At 46.0% G+C, this 14433-nt stretch overlaps 1 protein-coding gene across 2 annotated transcripts in view; it reads left to right on the top strand.

The window, feature by feature from the left end:
- The window catches only part of LOC142573081 (2-amino-3-carboxymuconate-6-semialdehyde decarboxylase-like), a 106587-nt gene extending 92510 nt beyond the window's left edge, over window positions 1–14077 (top strand). For both annotated transcript variants that reach the window (XM_075682595.1, XM_075682594.1), the window contains 2 exons: window positions 12752–12850; window positions 13950–14077. In XM_075682595.1, the coding sequence (XP_075538710.1) occupies window positions 12752–12850; window positions 13950–14027 (177 nt within the window). In that variant the 3' untranslated portion in view covers window positions 14028–14077. The remainder of the gene's footprint in view (window positions 1–12751; window positions 12851–13949) is intronic.
- The last annotated feature ends 356 nt before the right edge of the window (window positions 14078–14433 follow it).

Below are 14433 nucleotides of genomic sequence, written 5' to 3'. Positions count from 1 at the left end.
TGCGCAGGGTCGACGCCCCTATTCCAGGGCACCACTGAGGGTGGCTACTCGGTCAGCGTGCCTTACTAGTCCATGCTGGACTTTCGGGTCGCTGCTAGAGAGCACCCTCTCCCACTGCTCCGCACTCGGGTCTTTTATTTGAAGGAATTGTTGATTTTGAACGCATTCCCATGTAATGTGATATAAGGTGGGCTTGGCGCCGCACCAGGGGCAAATGTCTCTATACTGGGTGGGAAACATCTTGCTTAGTGTGTTTAGATTTGGGTATGTTCCTGTTTGCAGCCTCCTCCAAGAGGTTGCTTCATGCTGATTTAGGCTGTTGTGGGGTGGAGGGTATTTGATTCGGACCCCCTTATATTAATTCAGAATGTCTGAGTAGCTTGGGTTGACTGGTATGGGTTTCTCAGGGTCGGTGCTTGTGGCCGCTCGGTTTGTGTGCTCTCGAGCTGCCTTGTCCGCCCTTAGGTTCCCTTCTATTCCAGCGTGTCCCGGTACCCAGAAAATTGTATGCCTGACTTTGTGAGCCCTGCAGGAGCGGAGGATGTGAAGCGCTCTGCGTCCTATTCTGCCGTTCATGTAATTCCGACATGTGGCTTGCGAGTCGGTGAGTATTTAAGGACCTTTCGGATCGGTAGCCCTCCACTGCCGCTAAAGCTACGGCTACTTCCTCAGCTTCCGTTACCGAGCAGTCCTTCATTGACGCGCTGCTGATCTCCTTGTAGTCCAGGCTTATTACTATCGCAGCTGTCTTTACTATGTTTGCTCCTCTTTGCTTGACGTATACTGCAGCATCTGTGTATACTGTTGTGCTTTTTGTGGCCAGGTACTTTTTGACGTATTTCGCCCTTGCGTCCCTTCGCGCCGTGTGGAGGTTTGGATCCATGTTTTTTGGTAGGGGGCTAACAGTGTATGTTTTCCGATATTCATCAGGAATCCCCTCCGTTCTTCGGGTTTCTTTGATTCCGCGAAGCCTAGCCTTATTAGCAGTTCCCTTCCCATTTTGGTCTGCTGGAGTCTCATGAGCTGTGCGATACTTTGGGCTTCTTTTAGTTCTTCGAAGGTGTTGCTTAAACCAAGTGCCATTAGTTTCTCTGTAGATGTATTGTTCAGCAGGTGAAGTGCTGTTTTGTACGCTTTGCGTAAAATGGTGTCTGCTTCTTGTATTTCCTGTTTGGTGCAGTTGAAGTACGGGAGTGAGTATGCGATCCTGCTGACCACCCGGTTCCCAACCAGCTTAAGTGTGTCTCCTTCTTTCATCCCATATCTCTTTTGTGACACCCGCGTGAGCATGCGTGCTATTTGGGTAGTGTAATTCTCAGAAGCTCGGATTTCTCCGTTGAGCACTGAAGGCCTCTTTCCCCGACACATTCTTCCACCCAAGTGGCTGCTTCTTGCAGATAGCTTTCTTTTTGGCACAGCGAGCCTTTAGTGGCCCAGATGGTGATGTCATCTGCATACATGGCGTGTTGTATGCCTTCGATTTTGCTTAGTTTATGCCCTGGGCCAATCATTGCGATGTTAAAGAGTATTGGGGAAATTACTGAACCTTGGGGTGTCCCCTTATTTGGTGTGTGGAATGTTTGCGATCGGATCTCTCCCAAACCTATTGTTGCTGTTCTATTGAAGAGGAAGGCTTTGACGTATCCGTGTACTTTCTTCCCGCAGTCTACGCTGTTAAGGCCTTCCAGGATTGCCGCGTGGCTGACATTGTCAAAAGCTCCTTTTATGTCTAGTGCCATTAAAACGTATTCTCCGTTGTATGGTATGTTGCTGAGAACCTCGTGTTTAATTTGTAGAAGGACATCCTGTGTCGAAAGCTTGGATCGGAAACCGAACATACTATGGGGGTATAGCTCGTTTTCCTCCATGTAATGTTGTATTTTGTTACTATCCTCTCATATAGTTTGCCTAAGCAGGATGTGAGCGAGATTGGTCTTAAGTTTTTTACCTGTAGCTTTTTGCCTGGTTTGGCGATCATTACAATCTCGGCGTGTTTTCATTCCTCTGGTACCGTTTCTGCAGCCCAGTGTTGGTTGAGGAAGGTGGTGAGTTGTTCCACCAGTTCGTCCCCTAGGTTTCGAATAAGTGACTTTCTGATTTTGTCCGCACCCGCTGCTGTATTCTTTTTTGCGCTTCTTATGGCCGCGTACACATCTTCTTTTATGATTGGCCTGTCGAGCAGCTCGTTTTCGTTTTCTTTCTGCCGGCTGTATTGTTGTGTGTAGGCCGCCGGGTTCTCAAGTCCTAAACATTTGACTCTGGCCTGCTCTAGCAGTTCATTTATTTATTTATTTTATTTATTCAGAATACCCCTAAAGGCCCTCTCGCAGGAGGGTATTACATAGGGGGGGGCGGTGCAGTAACGCATACAGATGTAATAAGTGATTAGTAAGCTGAAAACAAAAATTGGGAACTGATAAACAATAATCACAAAAGATAATAATACAAGACGATTAAGATTATTGTGGTAGTAAAAATAATCAGAAGGGTACAAGAAGAATACGTATCACAAACACACGAAAAATGGAGGGTAATTTGAGTCATAGAAAGCACTCAGACCATTAATGTATAACAAATCAGTAAACAATACAAAACGTAAACTTAAAAGAAAAAGGCAAAACACCGCAATAAAAATAGGAACAATAACCAAAACAATATGCATGTTACATAGAGGACAAGAACATCTTTTAACATCATTCTTAGCGGGAAAAAAATGGGGGTGGGACATGACACAAGAAAGGTTTATGCACTTTCATTAAGGATTAGAAGTTTCTGAAATTCATTTATGTCGGTGACGGTTGCGATGTGTGATGGCAAGCTATTCCACTCGGTTATGGTGCGCGGTATGAATGATCTGGCATAAGTTAGTGTGCGACACTTGAAGCGTTCGATTTTAAAAGGGTGATCACGGCCGGGAAAGATGGCAGGGGGTGGCCTAAAGAAGTCCTCGCGAAGTGATGCATGATGGTAAAGCTTATGAAGAAGTGATAAGCGAGCGATTTTACGCCGACATGATAACACATGCAGTTCAGCACGATTCTTCAATGAAGTGACGCTGGTGTGACGTGAATAATCCGAAAAAATAAAACGCACAGCACGGTTCTGCAGGGCTTCGATGTTTTTAATATTGTAGACTTGATCGGGATCCCAAATGGCTGAGGCATATTCTATTTTAGGACGGATTAAAGTGATATAAGCCTGTTTACGTAAGTGCGATGGGGTATGTTTCAAGTTACGTTTAAGAAACCCAAGTGAGCGGTTTGCTGAAGCAAGGGTAACGTTAATATGGTAATTCCAGGACAGGTCAGACTGAAAGTTAACTCCAAGATATTTGTACGTGGTCGTAAGTTCCACTGAAGCATTATTTAGCAAGTAAGAGGTTGGAATTCGAGAAGCTTTTTTAGAGAAAGACATCACTTTAGTTTTTGAAGGATTTAGTGTCATTAGCCAAGTTGTGCACCACGAAGTTAAGGAGTCAAGGTCAGATTGTAGCGATTGGCGGTCAGTTTCAGAAGAGATGTTGCGGTAAATAACACAATCATCAGCGAATAGCCTAACTCTAGATTTGAGGGACGAGGGTAAGTCATTTATATAAATTAGGAAAAGCAATGGACCGAGCACACTTCCTTGAGGAACACCGGATGAGACTGGGACGAAAGGAGAGTCAAAGTTATTGACGGACGTGAACTGTTGTCTATTAGAGAGGAAGGCTTGCACCCATGCCAGAACAAGTGGGTGGATATTAAGATGTCTAAGTTTTAGTAAGAGCCGGTGGTGAGGAACTCGATCGAACGCTTTTGAGAAGTCAAGGAATATGGCGTCAGTTTGGATGCCGGCGTCCAATGATGAGTGTAAATCCTGAGTAAATCCTGCAAGTTGTGTTTCACATGAGAAGCCCTTGCGAAAACCGTGCTGGTATTTGAAGATGATATTGTGTTGCTCTAAATATGTAATTACTTGTGAGTGTATAATGTGTTCCAAGAGTTTACAGATGGTACTAGTTAAAGATATAGGTCTGTAGTTAAGTGGGGACGAGCGATCCCCTGATTTAAATATGGGCACTACTTTTGCTATTAGCCAGTCCTGAGGAATTGTGCCTGACGACATTGATAGAGAGAAGATGGCTGCCAAGCAACGATAGATACCAGAAGAAATATGTTTAAGTATTTTGTTGTTGAAGCCATTATGATCAGATGCAGATGACGTTTTTAATTTTCCAAGTAGTGATAAAATACCAGCTTCATCAATAATTATTTCAGTCATATTAATACCGGAAACAACATCAATGCTAGGGCATGTAGTAATATCCTCAAGAGTAAAAACTGTTGAGAATGAGTCATTTAATAACTTAGCACATTCGGATTCAGTAACAGGAGAACCATTGGTATTAGCAAGAGTTACATCGGGGTGGTTGCTGGGATTTATTGTGCGCCAAAAGCGCCGAGGGTTATTTATTAGCAAAGATGGCAAATCACGACTGAAAAAGCGACGACGAGTAGTTTTTAAAAGTTGTTGATATTCCTTGTCACACTTTTTATAGCGACACCATGAAGCTGATAGTCTGTTTTTGTCTGCCATTCTAAAAAGTCGTTTCTTTTTATTATTAAGTCGACGTAATTGCTGATTGAACCATGGAGAAATGTTGCTTGTTTTGATGGTCATAACTGGAATGTATTTGTTAATTAAGTTTGAGAGAGTATGTTTAAAAAGGTTCCAGTTATCTTCAATGGAACGTGACAAGTAGGCGTCTAAAAAATGGTCCGTGAATTGGGATAATTCGATACATATTGCATCAAAATTGGCTCGCTTATAGCACCTTATACACTTTTCAGCAAATCTCTTTTGGTTAAGTGAACAAGTTAAGCTTCCAGTAATTATGTCATGATCAGAAAGACCATCGAGATGGGCTATGTCAGTAAACAGGTCAGGTCGAGAAGTTAAAATTAGGTCAAGAATATTTGCGCATGTGCTCGAGCAACGTGTAGGTTTTTCGATAAGCTGGCACAACGAAAAATCAAGGCAAGAATCAAGAAATTCCTGTGCCTGAGTATCGTTGGCTGAAACAGATAGTGTAGACCATTGAATATTGGGATAGTTGAAGTCTCCGAAGATTAAAAGAACCGCATTTGGAAACCTCCCGCATATTTCAACAACAACGCGATGAAATTCCCCTTCGAAGGTCGCATTCATGTCCGGGGGGCGATAAAAAATACCAACAATGAGGTCAGTGGAACCAAGCTTCAGGGACACAAATACGCTTTCAAGAAATGAGTTGACAAAGATAGGTATAGCAAAGAAATCTTTAGAAATTCCAATAAGCACACCCCCGCCTCTTCGATCCTTTCTATCGCAGCGAAAAAAGTTAAAATCTACTTGACTGACAAGAATATTATTATCGGAAACAGTATCGTTGAGCCACGTTTCTGTTAATGCGATGATGGAAGGCGAACTTGAGTCGATAATTGAAGATAGTTCAATACTTTTAGAAAGAACACTTCTGATATTAGTGTAGAAGAAAGAGACCTTTCCGTCTGAACGAGATGGGGTGGTTACATGTGCTTGACGCTTAGAAGGGGCACGTCACGTAGGTGGGGTCATTGCTGAGCGTGCGTCTGCGCGTGGTACACACACCGCGCAATTAGAAGTTGTGTGCCAAATGTAGGTGACGTTATTTAGGCACAGCCTGTCAAAAATAAGACGTACACGATCACCTTCCTTCTTTAGTGTTTTCGAAAACTGCAACAACTTCCTGCGTTTGTCCCGCACAGCCTCCGAATAGTCCCGTGCGACACTGAAGGGCGTATTCTTTAGTTTGAAGCCTTTGCTCAGAATAGTTTCGTCTTCTTTGTCATTAAAAAGTTTAGCGATGATGGGGCGCTTTTTATCTGAGGAGAAGCGACCTATGCGGTGAGCCCTGGCCAGTGACGAAATCGAAAAGTCAAGTCGGTTCATGCAGAAGTCACGCACAAGGCGCTCGGACGATTCCCATGTTTCAAATTGTTCCCTGTCGTCAATTCCATAGAATATTACGTTTGACCTTCGGGAACGATTCTCCAAGTCGTCAATTTTGGCTTGAAGGTCTGAGAGGTCTGATGAAGGTCTGATATTGTCCCGGCGTGACCGGTTTTCCACCTCATCGGATTTTGAAGAGAGTTTAGCGATAGATTCCCTAAGTGAGACTATTTCGGAGTTAAGCTTGTCATACATTGTACTACAGTCAACAGCTCCTGTAGAAGATTCGAGCGAAGATACACGTGTTTCAAGGGCTTCGAAGCGGGAATTAAAAGATTCCTCGATATCGGCAATGTCAAGTGCAATTTGTTTCTGACCAGCCAACAGTTCAGAGTCTGGTCCCTCGAATTGGTGCACCAGGCGGTGTATGGCCTTATTGTTTTCAGATATTGTGTTTGTTGGGTCCAGGAGCGCCTTGAGTATGTGCCAGGTTTTTGCCGTGCTAAGGGTTCCGTTTAGGGACTCGCTAAACTGTTGCCAGTTTTGCCTAGTCAGCTGAGCCGCATAGTCTTCCGCCTCCTTGATTATCTCTGCGATTTTCTGTTTGAGCTTCCTGCTTAGCCTTTGTTTTTCCATCTTTTAGTGAGCCCGCGTCTTGCCTCCCATAGCTTCAGTAGTCGCGAGTCCACCTCAGGTGTTTCCTCTGTTCTTTCTATTTCTTTGGTGTACTTGTCGAGCATCTCCCTGAGCTTGTTTCCCCAGCCTTCTAGGGACACGATGTTTCCCTCTATAGTTTTGCATTCCTTCCTGAAGGCATTCCAATCTCTCACCTTGGTGCTGCCGATTTCGCGTTTTATTCTTCCAGTTGCCAATTGCGTCTTTAGGATGTAGTGATCGCTGCCCAGATTCTCTAGCAGGTTTTCCCATACCGCCTTGTCTGTTCCCCGGATGTATGTCAGGTCGGGGCATGTGTCGGAGCTTATGCTGTTACCTAGTCTGTTTGGCGTACTGTCGTCTGTTATGAGGGTGCAGCCGTATATATCTGCTGCTTCCTTAACTTGTATGCCTTTCTTGTCTGGTTTTTTGTAACCCCAGGTCAGATCTTTGGCGTTGAAATCTCCTACAATCACTAGGGGGTTTCTTTTGGCTAATTTGCTCGCTCTTGCAAAAGGTTTGCGAAAGTCCGCCTCTTTTTGGCACGGAGGACTATAGAGATTTATGACAAAAACACCGCTGTCTTTTCTTTTTCGCAATGATTTCGACAATCCCGTGGTCTATGTCTGTGTCGGCTATGCTCTCGTGTGCTATGGCGGTGAGGGATTTACTGATTAGTATTGCTGTGCGTTCTTTTTCATTGCACGTGTAGCCTTTTAGCGTTGGTGTGGTTTTCCCTTTCTCCTGTAGTGCTATGATTTCTGGTGGTGTGAGTTGCGTGTTTATGTATTGTAGGAGTTGCCCTTGTTTTTTGCCATAGCCCCTGCAATTCCATTGCCAAATTTCTATTGTTTCGTGGCTGGCTATGATTAGTCCTCGGTGTTAGACGCGTTGTAGTTTTCGAGGCCCTGCCTTCTTAGGTAGAATTTTTCTTTAGCTTGTTGTGAGATTTGTTGTTTGCGTTGGTTTTGGATCTCCTGATCCATTATTGCCATATTGTGTTCTATTGCGTTTGTTTTCTCTTGTATAAACATCATAAATTTTCTCATTTGGTCTTCGAAAGATTCTGGTTGCTGTGGTTGTTGTTGTGGTGGAGTCTGCGGTCTAGAGAGACTACCGGTCCTTTGATCCTGCAGGGCGTTAATTAGCTCCTCCAACCGTCTTTCTAGCTGTTCTATGCGTTTGCGATATGCTTCGTTTTCCTTTCTAAGGTTTCTAAGTTCCTCCCCATTACTATTATCTTTCCCCGAGTGCGGAGGTGGTGTCTTGGGTGGTCCCCAGCTCACCTGAGCGTTGTCTTGGGTTTTCCTAATCTGTTATGTTGTCCCTTGTGTTGCTGCTGCCACCTCGTGGGTGGAGGCTGCAATGGTGGGAAGGAGCTGTCCTTAGCTGGGTCTCTCGCCTGGCTCCTCGACTGGCTCCTGGCTCGGCTCCTCGAGCGGCTCCGGCTGACTCGATCGCCCTCCGAGCTCAGCAATCTGGGTCGGCGCCTGCGGTAGCGGCTCCGGCCTCGGCGTCGTTGCTGCTGCTGATGCGGCTATTGGCGGCCCCGGAGCTCCTTCGTGTCCTTGAGGCGCAGCTGGCAGTCCCTGGTTCCGGTCAGGTGGGCTCCTCCGCATACCAGGAACCTCGGTTGGCATTGGTGCCCCTGTGGGGGGCTAGTTGCTCCGCACTGGCGGCAGATTCTCGTTCCCGGCGTTGGGCACACGTCCAAGCGGTGTCCTTGCTCGCCGGATACGAAGCATACTTGTCTCGTTGGTCTGTAGGGGTGGGTCTTGTACTAGCATGCGCCAAAAATGACGTATTTGGGGATGAAAGAGCCGTCGAAAGTGACGAGTGCTGTCTCCGACTTGCCCAGCATTCTGGCGCTCAAGATCTCCACTCCTTGGGTGGGTAGGCGCAACTTGGATTCGAGTAGGTCCGCCGCGATTCCCGGGGGTAACCCGTGAATAACGGCTCTTTTGATGTCGTCCGGTAGCGCCACGTAGGCGTTCACGTCGTAATTTTGCCCGTCAGAGTTGAGGCAGTTGATCTTCCTGATCATTCCGGCTGCTTCGTCGTCCGAGGCGCTTGCGATGATGATGTTGGAACCTGGCAGGAGTCTAACCAGGAACTTGTCTTCTCCGAATTTTCGGCCACACGCTTCCACGATAGCGCGTGCCGCATGGTACGTCTTCAGCTCCTTAACCTTCAGCCCGCCCTTGGACCGAATAATGATCGCGTCGTTCATCGGGAGCGGCGGAACCCTCTGCATCGGCTGCCTCGCCGCGCCGCTCTTTTGTCCTTATGTCGTTGACGTCACGCCAGCTGCTGTCGCCAGCGCCATCTTGCTATTGTTCACGGCGGCGTGGGGCTCGCCCGGTTTCAAAATGGCGACGCTCTGCGTAGCGCGCTTAAGCCCTTTCTTCTGGCTTCAGGAATAGTAAATTTGCCAGTTTTTATCTTCCTGCCGATCTGCGTGGTGTCTGCCGAACTCGGCATATCTTGCCGCATCGCTATATCTTCTGATACTCCGCTCCCTAGTCCGCTCTGTCCCGAACATGCGGCGGGATAGGCTTCCTCCATCGCTTGTGTTTCTGACGGATTTTGGGCTGGTACGTTTGCCGAGTGGTTATAAGTTGCTACGGTCGCCTGCCGGGGGTCCATTCTAGTCGCTACGCTACTGCGCCCGCGTCTTGGTTGCCCGTTTCAGCCCGGGTCCGGCTAGGCCTGACGGTAGGCCCAGCTCGACGACCACGTGGAAACTTCAATCTCCGATAAAAGTCCAAAAACTGGACCTACCGGGCTGAGAGTGGTGTCCTCGTGGTCCAGGTCACTTGCTGAGTCGATTACGCCAAACGTTTTGGTGGCCCGTTGGGTTTGACACTCTGAAAACTTCGAGAATCCACAGAGCCCATGCAACGCACGTCCGCTCCCGTATGCTTCTTCTTCTTCTATAGCGTGAGAAGGCAGAGGAAGCAGTAAAAAATGGACGCAGCATGAAATCAGTGTGAAGGAAGCTTGGCATAGGACAAACCAAGATGTACACACTGAAAGATAACTTGCAAACATATATGCAGCCCTAGAACAGTGAAATGATGGCATGGAGATAACGAATGAAAACGTAACTAGGCTGTTTTCAGAAGCAGCAGTGGGAGGTAAGGCACCAAAACAACCAGAAGGTATGCTCTCCGGTATAACAAAGAACATAATAAAGAAACGACAAAGAATGAAAGTGCCCAACTCAAAAGATCAGATAGAACTCGTGGAACTGTCAAAACTTATCAACAACGCGAAAATAAGAGATAACCGAAATTATAACGTTAGAAAGACAGAGGAAACAGTAAAAAATGGACGCAGCATAAAATCAGTGAGAAGGAAACTTGGCATAGGACAAGCCAAGATACATGCACTGAAAGATAAGCAGGATAATATCCTGAGCAATCTTGAAGATATAGTAAAAGCAGCCAAAGAATCCTTAAATGACCTTTCCTGTACCCATAGCACCCATGATACCTCCATTCGAAGTAGTTAGAAGAGGTTACAGAGGCTCCTGCTACAACTAGCGATGAAGTTAGAAGGGCCTTGCAAGACATGAAACGGGAAAAAGCGGCAGGATAAGATGGAATAACACTCGATTTAATCAAAGATGGAGGAGATATCATGCTTGAAAAGCTTGCGGCCCTTTTACGAAATGACTCACAAGTTCTAGTGTACCAGAGAACTGGAAGAATGCCAACATTATACTAATGCGAACTGATGAATTTAAGACGCATTAGCTTGCTTTTTGTATTGTGTAAAACATGCGCCAGGATGATTTCCAATATAATAAGGGCAACATGACATCAGTCAAACAAGAGAATAGGCTGGCTTCAGGAAGGGATATTCGACAATGAATCACATGCATGTCATCAATCAGGTAATCGAGAAATTTGCAGAGTACAATAAGCCCCTCTATATCAATTTCATAGATTATGAAAATGCATTTGATTCAGTAGAGATACCAGCAGTCATAGAAGGACTACGTAATCAAAGAGTACAAGAGATATACGCGAATATATTGGAAATACCTACAAAGATTCCACAGCTATCTTGGTTCTTCATCAGGAAACTAGAACGTTACCTACCAAGAAAAAGGTTAGGCAAGGAGACACAATCTCTCCAATGCTATACAGCGCATGCTTGGAAGTATTCAAGCTATTAAAATGGGAAGGCTTATGAATGAAGATCAACGGCACCTATCTAAGCAGTATGACACTGTATGGTTCAGCAACACTGGGGACGATTTACAACAAATGATTGAGGACCTTAACAGAGAAAGTGTGAGTGGGGTTAAAGATAAATGTGCAGTAGAGAAAGGTAATGCTCAATATCCTGACAACGGAACAAGAGTTCGGGATCGGCAGTCAGCCTCTAGAGTGTGTAAAGGAGTACGTTTATCTTGGCCAATCACTCACAGGGGACCGTGATCATGATAAGAAAATTTACAGATAAATAAAAATGTGTTGCAGCGCATACGGGAGGCATTGCTAGATCATGACTGGGAGCTTACCACTATGATTGAAAAGAAACTTGTACAATCACTGCATTCTACCGGTCCTAACATATGGGGCAGTAACTTGGCGGTTGACGAAAAAGCTCGAGCACAAGTTAAGGACCGCGCAAAGAGCAATGGAATTAAAAATATTAGGCGTAACGTTAAGAGGCAGGAAGAGAGCGGTGTGGATCAGAGAGCAAACGGGGGTGGTCTATATTCTAACTGACATTAAGAAAAAAAGATGGAACTGGGTGGGCCATCTAATGCGTAGGATGGATAACCGGCGGACCACTAGAATTACACATTCGGTTGGCGCAGGACAGGGATAATTGGAAATCGCAGGTAGAGCATTCGTCCTGCAGCGGACGTAAATAGGCTGATGATAATGTTGGCTTCTTATGACACACACACATATATATATATATATATATATATATATATATAGTGCGTTTCGCACTCCTAGGCCACTCATCGCATTTTCGAGGTCTACCGGTGTATTTACGTGTGTATGTGTGTGTGTATGTATGTATGTATCTATGTATGTATGTATGTATGTATGTATGTAACATCTCTCCCGCCTAACTTGCCCAGTGCTTAGTCCATGTTCGAGTGGATAACGCGTCGCAATGCTGTGGTTACGGCACAGATAGAAACCAAACCTCGGGCCTACTTGGGTGGAGTATGTGGCCATGTGTACAATGTGCCGCTCATCAAGAGGCCTATTTCAAGCTGACATGGGTCACTGAGGATGCGGGACTGTGTAGGTAGGCCGTTGTTCCGTGAAACTCTTTGATGCCGACATAGAACACTGAGTATGTCCCACTCGGTGTGTGCTTGTCTTCAATGAACCTTTTGACGTCAACTTGGGTCACTGGGTATGTACCAGTAGGTGCGTGCTGCTCTTCAATGAACGTATTTGACGCTTTGACGCTTTGGTAACAAGGTATGTGCTACTAGGAAGGTGCCGCGCTATAATAACGAAAAAGGTCCCTCCAGTTTATCCGACGCAGAGCGGAATTCGACCCACGGCACAAGGGTTCCTCAAGTACAGAAACCCGTCGCTTGAGCAGGCTGCGCCACAAATGCACTGGGTGTTCGCCGCTTTTCAATGAACGTCTATCACGTCAGCACTTTAGCGAGCTGCTCCATGAACGCAGTGGGTTTCTGCCGCTCTTCAATGAAACTCTCAGCAGCTTGGGTCACTGAGTATGTGCGAATGAGTGTGCGGCAAGCGAGGGAACGACTGTCAGCTTTCGCAGGAACCGGTGTGCCACGATTCTTGTCTCGGAGGCCGCGCGCGGACTTCTCTGCAGCGCCGCCAAATGGCGCAACGTGTCTCGAAAGAAGTGCGAGAGATGAGCCCTCTTGCTGCATGGCGCGTTTCTCAGAATTCACTCGCACCGGCGCGTTGTGCGTTGCGAAGGCCACGCGCAGGCTTCGCTTCAGCGGCGCTAGATGGCGCCGAGTGTTCTCAGCGAAGTGCGAAAGAGGAATCTCTCTGCAGTACACGCCTCATACATAATTCGTTTCAGCGGTGGCAATACGTTGTGTCGCTATATTAACTCAATGCTAAACGCACTGCCGTCAACGGTCATTGTGACATGTGTTCAACCAAATGATTTCTCTTAGGATCGAGTGATGCTGGGCAGTGACTACCCGTACCCACTGGGGGAAATAGAGCGACCAGGAAGACTGATTGAAACCAGTGGCTTGCAAGAGTCACTCAAGGTATGCTTTAAGTTGACGTCTTTAATCCTACAGCAAACTGAAAAAACACGTATTCAGAACTAAAGTACTCGTTTCGTTCCACTAAGCGCTGTACGATGCATATATCGTCGGCTATTCTTGTATGGTGGCCACGCTTGTTTATGCTTGAAACTAATATTTTATACGACCGGGGGTGGGCGCCCCAACCCACCATTCCACTCAGAAAAAAAAAAGGCCATACTTGAGCTGACGAAACATCGCAAGGAACAGACAACAGTCATTGCGTTTATCTGGTGCCTGCGCACCATTTGTAAAAAAAGGCTTCTCAACGCCATCCACACACAGGGGGGGGGGGGGGGGGGCGAGTAGTAACTGTAAATATACCGCACAACTGCACTTGCATGCGCTGTAAAGGATGAATGAGAGGCCTCTCCTGATCACTCGATACGTTACTTAAGGTGCACTCTCAACAGTACGTTGCTTTTCTTGCTCAAACAACGGACAATTATTATTCCTAATGTGTCAACTATAAGCACAGTAACTAAATGTGTTCAGTAACTACGTTATATTACATGGTGTTATAAGACAGCGTTATAATAGAAAGTGTTATAATAGCATTCGACACTTTTCGTACGCTAAACACTGCCCTTCGCTTGACGCTACGACATGGGTCCTTTTAAGACTCCTAGTTTACCGTACGGCAACGGTAATTACAAATAGGCAAATCTTATACACATACGCAAATGCCCGGGAAAGTGAACGGGGAAATAGCCGTCGCCGCAGCCATCGCACGCGTACTGCGGATGATGTGGGTTCGGCTTCCACATGCAACAAGTTGTTTTTCATTCACTCGTATTTCCCTTTTCATTATTGCTCCTACACTCTAAAATTGTCCATGCTTAGCAAGCGTGAGTGTCGACGATTATTCCTCCTGTACATTTTGTAGCTTCATTGTCTATTTTATTTATGTGGCTGTTATCGACAATACAGGAATATACGATGATTCCGAGGTAGCACGTGTTTCTTTTAGAATTGAACATTACTACTCCTCGCTTATTATTCACAATCACAGAAAGAATAGCCGATCAAGACATAATCCGATTTTTTTTCCTGAACGCAGGAGAAGCTGCTATGGAAGAACGCCGCAAGCTTTCTTGGAATCGAAATGACCCCGGAAGGCGTCAGAACCCGGGCGTAGGAGCACGCTTGTCGAAGCTGTCCTCAATAAAGTTGTAGCTATACATGCAAAGTGAGATTCGAATGAACTGCTGCGGACCGGAATAGAGCGGTCTCCTTCTGCCAGTATAAAAATGAATTTAGCCAACCTACAGATCGCCCGTACGGTTTAGGCAGAATGGATGGTCTACGGAAAGCATGCAGACTGCATGCACATCCTCTTCAGTCTCTGGGCTACTTAATTCGGTACCACTGTTGCACATTGCTTTTAACCCTTTTCGAAGTTACTTTGGAAGCCATTACGCTGCAGAAAATTCCGCAGTATTCCTGTCTGAACATATGCTGTATCACTACGCCGTGCTGGGCACTGCGATGCGCTCTCATCAGAAGCGCTAATATATAAGCGGCCTGTGTGCCTCTGGGCAGGG

The sequence above is a fragment of the Dermacentor variabilis genome, chromosome 2, assembly GCF_050947875.1.
Source record: "Dermacentor variabilis isolate Ectoservices chromosome 2, ASM5094787v1, whole genome shotgun sequence".
NCBI classification, from domain to species: domain Eukaryota; kingdom Metazoa; phylum Arthropoda; class Arachnida; order Ixodida; family Ixodidae; genus Dermacentor; species Dermacentor variabilis.
Note: the sequence above shows the minus strand (reverse complement) of the source record. Positions and strands in the feature narration are given on the sequence as shown.